At 42.9% G+C, this 12813-nt stretch overlaps 1 protein-coding gene and 1 long non-coding RNA gene across 5 annotated transcripts; one reads left to right on the forward strand and one right to left on the reverse strand.

The window, feature by feature from the left end:
* The first annotated feature begins 3917 nt into the window (after positions 1 to 3917).
* Positions 3918 to 9051, forward strand: LOC115367390 (uncharacterized). Of its 4 annotated transcripts, none has more exons than XR_003928905.1 (4): positions 3918 to 4014; positions 4182 to 4302; positions 8756 to 8819; positions 8912 to 9051. It is a non-coding gene; the product is annotated as an uncharacterized LOC115367390 (long non-coding RNA). The 4 variants fall into 4 exon arrangements; XR_003928904.1 differs by having other exon boundaries at positions 3920 to 4014; positions 4203 to 4302; XR_003928907.1 differs by lacking the exon at positions 3918 to 4014 and adding an exon at positions 4026 to 4088.
* On the reverse strand, positions 8768 to 12813 carry LOC115367384 (LIM/homeobox protein Lhx9-like). The gene is made up of 6 exons (XM_030063091.1): positions 12718 to 12813; positions 11502 to 11704; positions 10954 to 11062; positions 10682 to 10838; positions 10182 to 10396; positions 8768 to 9374 (listed from the first exon to the last, which is right to left on the reverse strand). Exons 1-6 carry the CDS (start codon positions 12808 to 12810, stop codon positions 8979 to 8981), a joined length of 1173 nt encoding a protein of 390 aa, XP_029918951.1. The 5' UTR covers positions 12811 to 12813; the 3' UTR covers positions 8768 to 8978.

The following is a 12813-nucleotide window of genomic DNA, read 5'->3' on the forward strand; positions in this document are numbered from 1 at the left end:
ATTTCAGCACGTAGCACCTCAGCAGATGAAAAAAAAAGATTTTATATCCCAAAATCCATCAAATCATAACTGAAAACTGTATGACAATACCAGCGGATGCAAAACACAAGGATTGCGTTGATGTAATGTAACATACGGTATGTACTGATTGTCAGATACCCTTTAAAATAATAATCTGTCAGCTATTTTTGCAGCTGTTTCCACCCAGGCATCATTAGATTCAACAGGAAAAGCTGAACATTTTTGATGTATTAACTTGTTTATGTTTGTTTAAAAATGTGGGAATGAAGTCTCACATCAAGAGCTTGGAGAGCAAAAATGTTTTTGTGGGTATCTGCTTGCAAATCCTGTGTTGAACATAATGTCGCCGGCTTTCAAGGGTCGTAGTGTCAGAAGTTGAGGTCAGATCGCTTCGACCCTGGAACCGTTAGTTCAAGCAGAAAGCACTGAACATGTTTGGTAATAATATGTGTGTGTTCGGTTTGAATCGCAGATGTTAGGAGCAAAAAGAAATGGATAATTTTGTAGTGAATGTTGAAAACCATTTCAGTGTTTCCCCAGATGAATGTTTCCAAAGCTGCTTCAGTATGAATTCTGACAATGTGATATCTCCCTGTTTGTTTGGGTTGACATGTGGTCAAACACACATAGTGGCTGAATTTGATGCTGGAGCTGAGCCACAGTTTTGTCTAAAGAGTCACCTCAGACTCACTAACATTCATAACCACAAATAACCACAGAGGCCCACTTCTACTGTATGTATTTTATTACATGTTGGTAGACTTTGGATTTGACACAGATGCTTTAACATTTACATTCACATTTGCATTTCCGTTCATCTGCCAGAAAGTGTCTCGCTCTTCCTTTGGACCATGCCTCCAGTGTATTATTTTGTGTGTGTGTGTGTGTGTGTGTGCTGGGGTTAGCAGGTGGTGGCATTACAGTGTGTGTGTGTGTGCTGGAGTTAGCAGGTGGTGGCATTACAATATTTTATTTATCCCCAATGACACATTCCCCCTAGAAATGTAAAAGACTGGCACATAATTCCACATTGTTTTTCTTACAACACTGAACTGAAGCTACTTAGAAACACATGCTTTGTATTTCTGTTAGTTTGTTTTCCTTCTTGCTGAATTGTGTTTGTGGTTTGTCACTTCCTGTGGTGGTGTCGCTGCGCTCTGCTCACTGTCCGCTGTGATATTGTCTGACTTTTCTTTTCCCCTGTGTCTCTTATGAAAATACTTTAAACTGTGAACTTTTGCACTCTGCAGAAAAATCCCCAGTGCTGCCAGGAAGTGATGCACGAGGCAACACACGTGACTCACTTGAAAGTGCTTGATGCAAAATTGCCTCTGGTTTATTGAAGCGAGGACTGTTTAGACTCAGCCAACAGTTGAAAAAAAAAAAAAAAAAAAAAAAAAAAAACGTGATCAGCACATAATTGGATGATTGAGTCTACATGGTTCTCATCACAGATTACATGCTCATTCCATATTTATGTCACTTCTTCAAAAATTCATTTTATTGCACTTTTTCTCTGTATCAGTTTAGCAAATATATCGATTATATTTGCTTTCTATCACAAAGTGCGTTCCTAAAATCAATGTTTTTAACAAAAATATTACCAATAACATTTAGATAATGCTAATAATAATCATAACAATGACACTGAAATAAAGAAAAGGAAAAAACAACAACAACAACAAAAAAGGACAGTAGCAATAACAAAGCTACACAGCACAGAATAACCAAGACTAATGTCCAAAAGCTGACCCGCTCCGCTGTTTGTCAGCTGAGTCTAAACAGTCCTCACATCAGCGGCAGGTGTGCATTGTGCACCTTTAAGGAGATTTGGACTGAACCTCCGTGTGCTGCCTGTTGCTAATCTGTGTTGCCTGAAAAAAACAAACAAACATTGTATCAGTGTATCAACGCCGTTCTCATCGAATGCTGCCTCTAACTAAATCACCTCCTTGTCATTTAGCCCTCTCTCGCTCCTGCTCCCCTTTCCCTTCCCTCTGTGAAACCCTGTGCCATCAGTGCCGCCCCTCCTCCTCCCCCCGGCCCCTGCACCCGCCCCTCCACGCCCCGTCGATCCGTCTCTTCCCGAAGCGAAACCCGAATCCGCCTTTCTCCCGGCTGAAAGCTTGGAGCCCCCCAGCGATGGAGGTCAGGGCCTCGTTCCTCTTCCCCCCCTCGCCCTGCTCTCCTCCCTCCTGATAGTGCAGGCTCTCCAGGGAGTGGCTGCCTGGGAAGGGGGACAGCGGCCGGGTCATCAGGTCCCCCCTCTGGGCCCTCAGCAGTTCCTCTTGTCCCCAGCCTGCCTTCTCCCCTTCCCCCTCCTCCTCCTCCTCTGTGCTGGGCTCCGGCTGGACCAGCTGGGGGTCCTGAGTCCCTGCCGTCTGTGGGTCAGGATGGACGAGGTGGCCCATTTCCCGCGGGACGTCCAGTGCGGTGTGCAGCTGGAGCAGAGCTGCCTCCCAGTCGGGGCCGGCCAGCGTGGGCAGGACGGCGGCGACGGGGGCGGGGACGCGGGGGTACGAGGTGACGCTCCATGGGGCGAGGAGGGTGAGGGAGAGGAGGGCGAGCAGAGGCTGTGAGGCACACGGCTGCAAAGACACTCTCATCTGAAAAGAGAAACAGTTCAGTACATTACATTTGATATTCTGATATTGTTTGAATGTGAAAAAATTATTTACATTCAAATTACTAAATTAACATTGAAATGTGTAATGATATAAGGTGACAATCTTGACTTGTGCTCTGCTCTTTTCTCCATTTGCACACAGCCGCTACAAGCGACAGTAACAACACTGACCAACACAGCTCAGCATCACAGGGCAAAAAGCCTAAAGGTCAGAGGAACCACATGCAGGGAAAACTGAAGTCACTGCAGAAAATTTAAAAAGTGCCGTCTGCCGATACTTTTGTGTCTGGTCAGTTGAAAGAGAAATACAGTCAAAGTAGAAAGTGGTGTGTGAAATATGCAGCGTTGGAGTCGTTACTCAAAAAAGTTATGTGTTACACCCTACTCTTTTAAATAAGTACTGCATTGCTTTACTCGGTTACTCCCTGTGGAGAGAATTTGTTACACCACTTGTTACATTACTAATGCATTACTCTGCAACATGGCCTGAGAAGCACTGTCCCGTAACTGCCAGTTAACAATAAAACGTTAAACCTTACATATGACCACATCAGCACAAATCCCCATCCTGACATGAAGGAGTTACTCTTCTGCTCTTTAATAAAGTTATAGCACAAAGCCGACAGCAGAGCGGGTGCTGAGAGTTGTTTCTGGCCACAGTTTGCACTTTACCGGCACATTCTTCTCAGTAATGTTCACATCATACATCGACTCTTTCCCTCTGTTCAAATCTAGACTCAAAACTCATCTGTTTAAAACTGCATACTCTCTGTAATTGCACTGTTGTCCATTGTATTTTAGTTAGTTTTTTACCTGTGCTTTATTGCTTGTTTCATCTTTTGTAAAGTGTCCTTGAGTGTTTTGGAAAGGCGCTTATAAATAAAATGTATTATTATTATTATTACATCTCCACCGCTCAAATGTTGTCGGCTGCTCTGCTGTTTTGTCAACCAACTCTAGCCAGAATGAGGTGAGGACCCGCGAGGGGTCAGAGGTCAGGCGACTACAGCACAACCATGAAGACACATTAGACTTTTTTTTGAAGAGAAACTCCTTCATGTCAGGATGGGGATTTGTGCTGACATGTGGTCATATGTAAGGTTTACGTTACCAGTGTTTCCCCTTTCATTCTAATAGCGCCTAAAATCACAACAGAAATAATTTAACGTCTAGACCGTGTTTTTATCAAATAAACTAAATACGTTGAGGTTGGTTATTAATCTAATTGATATAATTTCAGTATAGGGCCTTCAGGTGGGAATGCGCTCTGCTGTCTTGTGAGAAGGAGGGCGGGGCTCCGCTCTAATCACACCACAGTCGCGCACCCATCCACACGCAGACAGAGAGGAGAATCACACCTTTACCCCGTAAGTGAAATAAATAATTCATGTCACGTGAAGAACAGGTGAAAATATCAGGCATGGAAGGGCGCAAGGCACTGGTACCGGTACCGCAAGTAGCAATTGTTTGATTTGTATCTGTAATGTGATTACTGAATTAAGGGACGGTAACGCGTTACATCACTGTGTTACAGACGAATGTAATGTGATTACAGTAACCCAACTCTGAAAATATGTCCTTCGGAACGGGCGCATCTGCAAACTCAGCCGCCGACGCACAGATACGTGACGAGGCACCGGCTTCAAAACAACATGGTATTTATTTATTTAATTATACATTTAATATTTAATTATAGTCTTCCGTCAGTGCACTTGTAATGTAAAATAGGGGTCAGACAACTGAGTTATTATTTTGTCACAAGATTTGCCAAAAAAAAAAAAAAAAAAAAAAAAAAAAAAGAAGTTTAATGTTATCAAAGCCACTTGATGTGCCTAATGTTGGATTGAACTATCCTTCTTGCTGCCCCTTGTGGACGTTGCATGTACAACAGGAGTCGCCTGAAAATGATTTTTTTTCCCCCGAATAAATATTCTAATATGTTCAAATCTCTTATTTTTTGGAATGCAATATATGAATGAAATGTTTTGGTCCAGCCGACAGCCCTACAGTGCATTAACAACTGAACACCCTTAGCACAATGGAGAGGATAAAATAAAGGATCCTGAGCGTGCTGAAGGCTTTTGCTCATACACTCTCAGGAAATAAAGCACATTATTGTACCTTTAGGAGTCCAGCGGCTGCTCACAGGGGAATCTAACCTGTAGCTTTTGTCTCCTTCTGCTTTGTACCCCACAGAAACCAGTCTTCTTCCTGTATTATCACTTCAGTATTGACTGGAGAATTGTATTTCCTCTTTCTAATATCCACAAATCTATAGAATGTTTTTTTATGCCATATTTTAATTGTTTATCAATTACTTTATTTATTCATTCATTGTATTTGGCCAAACAAACGCTGTCTCCTGGTATAGAGCTTTTTGGCTGTGAAAAAGGTTCACATGATCACCTTGAGGTCCGATAATTAGCCCTGTAGGGGGGACATTTGTGTAGATTGTACCTTGGGAGACAGAATTAGACTCCTGCTATTTCTGACAGTGGAGTTACACAATATGGGTGGATACAGGCTTCTTGTTTAATTGTCTGTCAATGAACGGACTTGTTTCAGCCCTCGACCTCCCAGTAAGGATAACAATATTAAAGTAAAGCAGAAACACTCGCTCATTTATAGAAAGGATAAAAAAAAAAGGCTGACAAAGCAAAGCCCTCCGGGATCTCCTCAACACAAAGACAAAGCAGCTGGTAACAGGCGGCTGGGAGTCACTCCAGCAGAAGTTACACACTTTAAACTCAGCGCTCAGTGTGGAGGAATCAGCACTTTGCAGCACAGAGAACAGAAATGTCAATTTCCGCAATTTGTTTACAAGAAAAAGTGTTTTATGCTTCTAGCCGACACTTAGAAAAAAGGAATTTAATTACTACCAGACACCAACTTTGGCTGCAGCTAAGACCTTCAGATTTACTGAGCACCAGCAAGTAAGCAGTTTGCATTCAGTCAGGCTTTTCTCATCACAATAAATACACAGATAATAAATAAATAAACAACTTTTGCTGCTGAGCATTTAGAGTGCCAGATCAGATTCTGATGCTCAGTCCTGCAGTAAACCCTGGGATCACCGCAAAATCTATCCATCTTTAAATGTCAGCCTCGTATTGAGTCTTAAAATCTTGTTTTTTCTTCCAACAAGGTAAAAAAAAAAAAAAAAAAACTGCCAGTGGGGTGAGATAATCCCACTTGTTTCCAGCACTAATCAACTTGTTTTCAGAATTTTCAGTAATTACATTTTAATTGAAGGATTTCATGCTTCTCTCTGGGCTGCAGCACAAAACAAATCTCAGTGTCAACAAATAATTTAGTCTCATCTTCGGGCATAAAATTTAGTTTTTCCTACAACAAAGTAAAAAAAGATAATAATCTGCCAGTGAGATGAGATAATCCCACTTGTTTCCAACGCTAATCAACCTGTTTCCAGAATTTTCTTGAGTCCAGTGTCATTTCCTTGATCCTAGAGGTTGATCTGCCTTATTCTGCCTGGTTTTAACAGATTTAACCTTTTTAACCTTGTTTGAAGAAAAAACAAGGTCTGAACACTGAAGATGAGACTGAATGACTTGCTAAAATGGAGATTTTTTAAACTGTAAGTGCAATAAAATAAAATAAAAAACATGCACAAGAGTCAGTTGAGTCAGAGCTCAAAGTCAAAGACATGAGAACAAGAAATGAAAGACGACCAGCTTGTTCCTTACAAACGTTTCAACCAAAATCAAAAACAACAGAGTCACTTTTCCGATTTGCCGCTGCTTACCTTGCTGTTGGGTGAACCTGCCACGTCTCCTTTAGTTCTCCTCACCTCTGATTTTTTTTTTTAAATACCCCATCAGTGACCCCCGCAGAGTCTCCGATCCGGTGCCGTCAGCCATTGGTCCCTCGGCCCTGTGACGCACAGGTGGGGTTGAACCCGCGCTCATTACATTCTTCCAGCTGGGAGACCGAGGCCCACTTCACCGACGAGGCCGGAGTGTCGCAATTACCATGCCACTTGATTGAGGAGGCAATCTGCCAGAGGAAGCAGCCAATTCATTAAGATTTTTGAGGAGAGAGAGTCTCACGGAAAGAGAGAGGACAGTAACGTTTGCTCCTGGTGTCGTTATTAAGGAGGCCGTCGCACCGGGAAAACACAGACACTGCAGCAAGAATGCCATTCAAGAGGTTTTGTTTCATGGAATTTTATCACTGACTAAACGCCCGAGGACGTCATTCTGCACCGAAAAAAACACATTTGCCCAAACCTCGGTGTGTTGCTTTTGAGTTTCTGCTGCCCTCAACACGCCTCTGTCCATCATCCTCAGCCATGAAACCCTGACAAACAGCTCAAACTTCAGCTTCATCAAACAAACACGCGTCATACACCAAGCCTGAACAACACAAGACCCTTTTCATTTATTGTGCAATTCATTTTCTGACTGACTGCAGCATTCAGAGTGTTGAAGCTTGGTGACTGTGTTGCTCGGCATGAAAAAACAACACAAAGGAGCAAACAAGAACAAAAGAATCAGATGTTAATGCAGCAGCAGAGGACTGGAGAAGCTCCTCATGTTATCACAGCCCAAATATTGGAGGGAATTTGCTTGGAAAGTCAGCATGAGCCACTTCACTACATACACCGTGCAAATATGGAAAATGTCTCCCCCAAGGAGGGACCACTTGTTTTGTTGAGGATATGGAGAACAAAAAGCAAATTATTCTTGTATTTTTTAAAGAGTCCACTTTTAACACCTTATTGGGAGGAGGTTGAAAAGGCTGTTATGAAATTTATTTGAGTAGAAATAACATCTCAGACCAGAAAATGACCTGGGCATCACTTTACTGGGGACAATAAACACCACTGAGCTTCAACAAACTGTAGATGGAGAAAAATTAACAATTAGAGATGACATACAAAAAATAAATAAGATCTACCCTGAAGACAGACTTGGCTGAATTATAATTAAATAATTAAAGCACCATCCTCCCTCTCATGCTCTCTCATGTTTCTCCTCTTTCTCTTTTTACCTTTTTGAATCATTCTAGTTTATCTGTTTTGTTTTGTTTTTTTCTCTGTTGTTGCTGGTTTTGCTCTTGTTGCAGAGCTTTTTTTTTTTTTTTTTTTTTTTTTTTTTTTTACTTTTAATCATGGCTGTAAAGTAATAAAAAAAGAAAAGAAAAAACAACCTTTGTGTTTTCTGTAATGCATAAGTTTATTGGGATTACAGTTTAGGGCCGTCAGTGGATTAACACCAAAATGTGCAGCAAAATCCAATGATTTCATATCATTTAGCATGAAAGTGGAAAACTTTTTATTTGCTAAATATCTGCAGGACAGGTGGAGTGATAAATGATGACTGACAAGGTGTTACTGTTTGGTCGGTGTGATGAATTATTAGTCGAGTGTTGGCAAACTAAAATCTTTAAGAAAATACAGGGGAAAACGGGAGCTAATTATGTTAAATTGCTTCTTAAAATGCATTTAATGAGCCTGCAGATCTTATGTTTGGGTTGCTGCGATTAAAAACTCGAATCCCCACTTGGCGACCCACTTCAGTCTCTCCACGACCAGCTGAGTTACTGAAAGACAATTCTCTACGCTACACACTGCGCACAACAAGCAACACAACACACACTGGAGACACTCACAAAGAGCAAAGGCTCTGTTTCGAGGATTTCTTAACAGTCCAAATACAGCTCACTAACAATTTTTCTAGTCAAAAAAACACAAGTCCCTCATTCATTTGCCACCAAGTTCTGCAGGTTATCACTGAGCTTATGAAAGAACCTGATCAGTGTTAGATGGAGTGAATTAATGGGAGCCAATGAGATTTATTCCCAATTCAACGTTGACCTCTTGTCATTCTCATCCTCTGACTACAAGAGCTTTAAAGGTGCTACATGCAGCATTTTAATATCAATATTAACAACCACATTAATTAATACATTAGCATAATAACCATGAAGACCATCGCAGAGAGGATTTGAGGCCTCTACATGGAGCTGCAACTAACGATTATTGTCATTATAGATTATTTTGTTGATTATTTTCTTGATGAATCGATTGGTTCTTTGGTGTGTAAACTGTCCGTAAATGGTGAAAGATGTCGATCTGTTGTCCCGCAGGCTAAGGTGACACCCTCAGATGATTCATTTTGTCCCAACAGACTAAACCGTCCACAACCCAGAGGTATTTAGTTTACTGTCACAGAGGATTGGCTGCACTGCCCTCATGATTTCCAGTGGCACTGCTCCTTTTCATCTGTATCTCGCTCGCTCCAGGTCTCCTGCTGTTCGCTCAGATCTGAGGGAGCTGGACGGGCTTCTGCTGACTGGATGATTATTCTGCCTAACAGTAATATGGCCTAAAATCAAAGCCGGGATTTCCGCTTCTCTCCCCTCCGTCTGCCTCCCTGAAGTCGCCGTAGGCCTCCAGGGGAGAGGGACACCCAGGTGCAGGCTGGGAGTCGTAGTCCAGCAGGAAGGAGGAGCTTCTCAGCCCCTGTGGTTGGTCGCCGGCAGGGTCCTGGGGCAGGTCGCCCAGCGGGGAGGTCAGCAGGGAGAGCTGCAGCTGGTCGATGGTGCTGGTGAGGAAGGCCTGTGATTGGTTGGGAGAGCAGGTCGGGGGTGGGGATTTGGACGGTGCAGTTTTGCATCCTGGGGCGGCGGCGGCGGGCGAGCCGACCTGAGAGTCGTCGGCGGTGAGGGAACGCCGCAGCTTGGCCCGCGCATTCTGGAACCACACCTGGAAGAGTGTGTGTGTGTGTGTGTGTGTGTGTGTGTGTGTGTGTGTGTGTGTGTGTGTGTGTGTGTGTGTGTGTGTGTGTGTGTGTGCACATATGCGACACCAAATAAGTGATTAAAAAAAAAACAAAAAGCGTACATTTATGTGTTATATGTGTTTAAGTGCGTGTATGCATAAATAATGCATCATAGGTGATGAAGTGTGTGTGTATGCAGGTGTGTGTGTGAGAGAGTGAGTGCATCACGGAAAAAAAATAGTAGAAAGAGGGACACAAAAGACAATTTGTCAACTATGGTGGGTTAATTCTTTTTTTTTTTTTTTTAAATTCCTGATCTGTTTTTCATTTTTTCATTTTTTAAAATCTTTTCTCGATTGTCACAATAGCAGCTTTCATGTGAACGATATAATATTACTTTGGCATTCTGTAAATTGTTATGTACTTGTTTATCATTTGTTCTTTTTTAGCAGCATTTTATTATGCTGATTTTTGTACATGTGCTTTGTCTGCAGTAAAGTAACTTATTTCACACTTTGCCCAAGAATGAATTTGACTTGATGCTTGTTAAGGGAAAATAGTGAAGTAATTCAGAGTCAAAACAGTTATTCATTTTATAGCTCTTTTTCAAAGTGATTTATACAAACACAGCTACTAGAACAGGGTCAAATCTCTCCAAAGCTGAAGTGTTTATGGAGATTCTTTATAATACATGATGGTGTGACTTGTTTAATGTCTCAAAATGAATCTGGTGATGATTTATTAATGACAAAACGCTACATGTCACATCTGAAGTCCCTCCTCAGTTTTACCTGCAGGACTCTCTTGGGCAGGCCGGTCTTGTGGGCCAGGCAGGTCCAGTCTTTGCCGTCGGGATTGTGCTTCTGGGCGAAATACGACTCCAGCGCCCTGAGCTGCTCGCTGCGGAAACACGTCCTGATTCGCTTGGACCGCCTGCGCACCTGCCCGCCCGCCGCCCGGTCGTCCAATCGTGGCTCCGGGCTGCTGACAGACTCCTCCCCCTCTCCTGTGTTGGGAGACGTCACCGCGTCTGATACATTTGGATTGGCGATGTATAATGTGGGTAAATTGCAGTAAACAGGTCAAGCATTCACAATCACCTCCACTGTCTGCCGGATAATCTGGATTAAAACCCCAAATTAGCAGCCCAACCAACCAATCCTGTTTCATGGTCCAGGCCTCAGGATTTCAAACAGTAAGTGGAGATGGAGCTGGACAGCACACACACTGATTATATATTTTTTTGTTATTAATGATTAAACACACACACACACACACACACACACCCCACCCCACCCCACACTCTCACCTTCTTTCAGATGTGGTTTGGTTTGGTGGAGATCGTGGGAGGGTGGGACGCCGCTGTTGCCGTAGTAATGTGATTGACAGTAGAGGTTTGGGCCCTGCATGCAGTACAGGTTGCCAGGCATCAATTTGATGTCACACTCCTGCAAACAAATCACAAAAAAAATAATCTGGTCATTAAAGTTATGTGGAATCACAAGCTTACCAGTGAAATAAATAGAAAGACAGATAGACAGACAGATACTGTAGATGGCTCACCTGGCAGGAGAAGCAGTGGGGGTGAAAGGTCAGCTCGCCCGACCTCATGACAAAAGCTGAGGCTGGGATTGGCCGGGAGCAGCGAGCACACTGACCGACGCCAAACATCCTGACCAGGAGCAAAAACACACACGCCGCTTATTTGTTAAGTGGTGAGCTTCAACCATGTCCCCTTTTCTCTTGTTTTTGTGTTTCTGTGGGGAGTTTTGTCTTTCTTGCACATGATAAAGGTCCAGGTGGAGGAGTCGTTAGCCTACGTTTCTTAAAGTGCAAAAATAAACCTTCCAGCAGCTCTGAAGCTGTCTGACTTACACAGAGGATCATGTGGATTTGAAATAGAAGTCTTGGGATTAAAAAACAAGAGAAGTTAGATGGTGGAACTGAAGGTATAGGATGGTCTGGCGCAAGTTAATTCTCCTTTTTTTTAAATTCCAAGATGTGTATTTTAAATCCACATGATCCACTGTGTAAATTTGGTGCTTGCTGTGAGGTTATTAAAGGGGATTCCTGAGGCACATGGTAGCAGTGTAAGACTGATGTCCACCCACCTGCAGTAGTCCTGCTGGCAGTAGATGTTCCCGTCTCGCCAGAAGAGGGAGGGGTGTGTCTGCAGCTCGCAGTGGCATTGGCTGCAGCGGAGGCAGCCGCTGTGCCACACCCGGCCAGCGGCCAATAGGAAGAAGCGGTCGCACACCTGCTCGCCGCAGCCGGCGCACATCAGGGGCTCGTGGGTGGACAGAGCTGCCGGAGTCTGCGGCAAAGACGAGACAAACACACACACAGAGTTTAGCGCTCCTGTGAGGGAGTTTGGCTTGGAACACTCATACATTTAGTGTTTTACTTATTTATTGTTTATCAGCCATCTCTGTCACACTGGGGGAAAGGTGCAGGACAGATGCTGAGTGTTTTCTTACCGATGCATTTCATTAGACAACAAAAATAATGAAGTTTTATCTGATTTCAGAATGTCACACTTCTCCTTCCATGGATAATATCTTTATTAAAAATAAATTGAAAAATATTTGTCACATATTTCTCAGAGCACACCAGTTGTGGAAAGTTGTGGCTTGAGACTGTTAAGAATCTTAACACAACACGTGCAATAATTTGCTTTTTTACATGTTTTCATACATTTGGTTTCAATAATGCATTATAATTGGACAAAATGCATTGCATGAGGGTTTCAATTCCCATTAGATTAACCTGTACAACTCACCTTTTAGCGTTTTTATTAGTTTCAGCGTTAGTTTTAAGTATTTTTTTGTAATTTTTTGCCACATTTATGTCACTGCCACAGCAAAAAGCTGGAAGACAGAGTACTGTGGGCTTACATGTGAAATGTACTGACAAAGAAAACAAAAGACATTTTCTCTCTAACTTTAGTTTTGTAAACTCGCAAAACTCCCAATTTTCCTTTTTTGTAAAGCCTATTTTTTTTTTATTCATTTTTTGTACTGCATTTCAGCTTCCATTATTTCATTTGCTTTCACTAACAGTCTCTGGAGTGGCAGGGTCAGGCTCTGTTTATGGTAGGGCTTGCTTTACTGTAGACTGTAACAGCCCAGCCTCACAAGTGAGAGCATCTTTCCTGTGAAACATTCTTCAAGGTTTACCTGTAAAACGTGCCGGGGATCAATGAAAAACAAGTTTTATTCAGGTGTTAATACACAGGCTCACAAGTGACAACATGTGCCATTTATTTGTGATGCTGGAGTGAGAAGCTGCTCCCTCTCTCCTCAGGACAAACTGGACCTGACTTGTCACCTGATCTGCAGCCGCCGCTCCGTCCTCCTCTGCTGGCAGGCCGGTGCCAAGCTCCGCCCCCTCCAGCTCGTCTCCAAGGTCACCGCAGTACATGAG

Source organism: Myripristis murdjan, chromosome 11 (assembly GCF_902150065.1).
Source record: "Myripristis murdjan chromosome 11, fMyrMur1.1, whole genome shotgun sequence".
Classification (NCBI taxonomy): domain Eukaryota; kingdom Metazoa; phylum Chordata; class Actinopteri; order Holocentriformes; family Holocentridae; genus Myripristis; species Myripristis murdjan.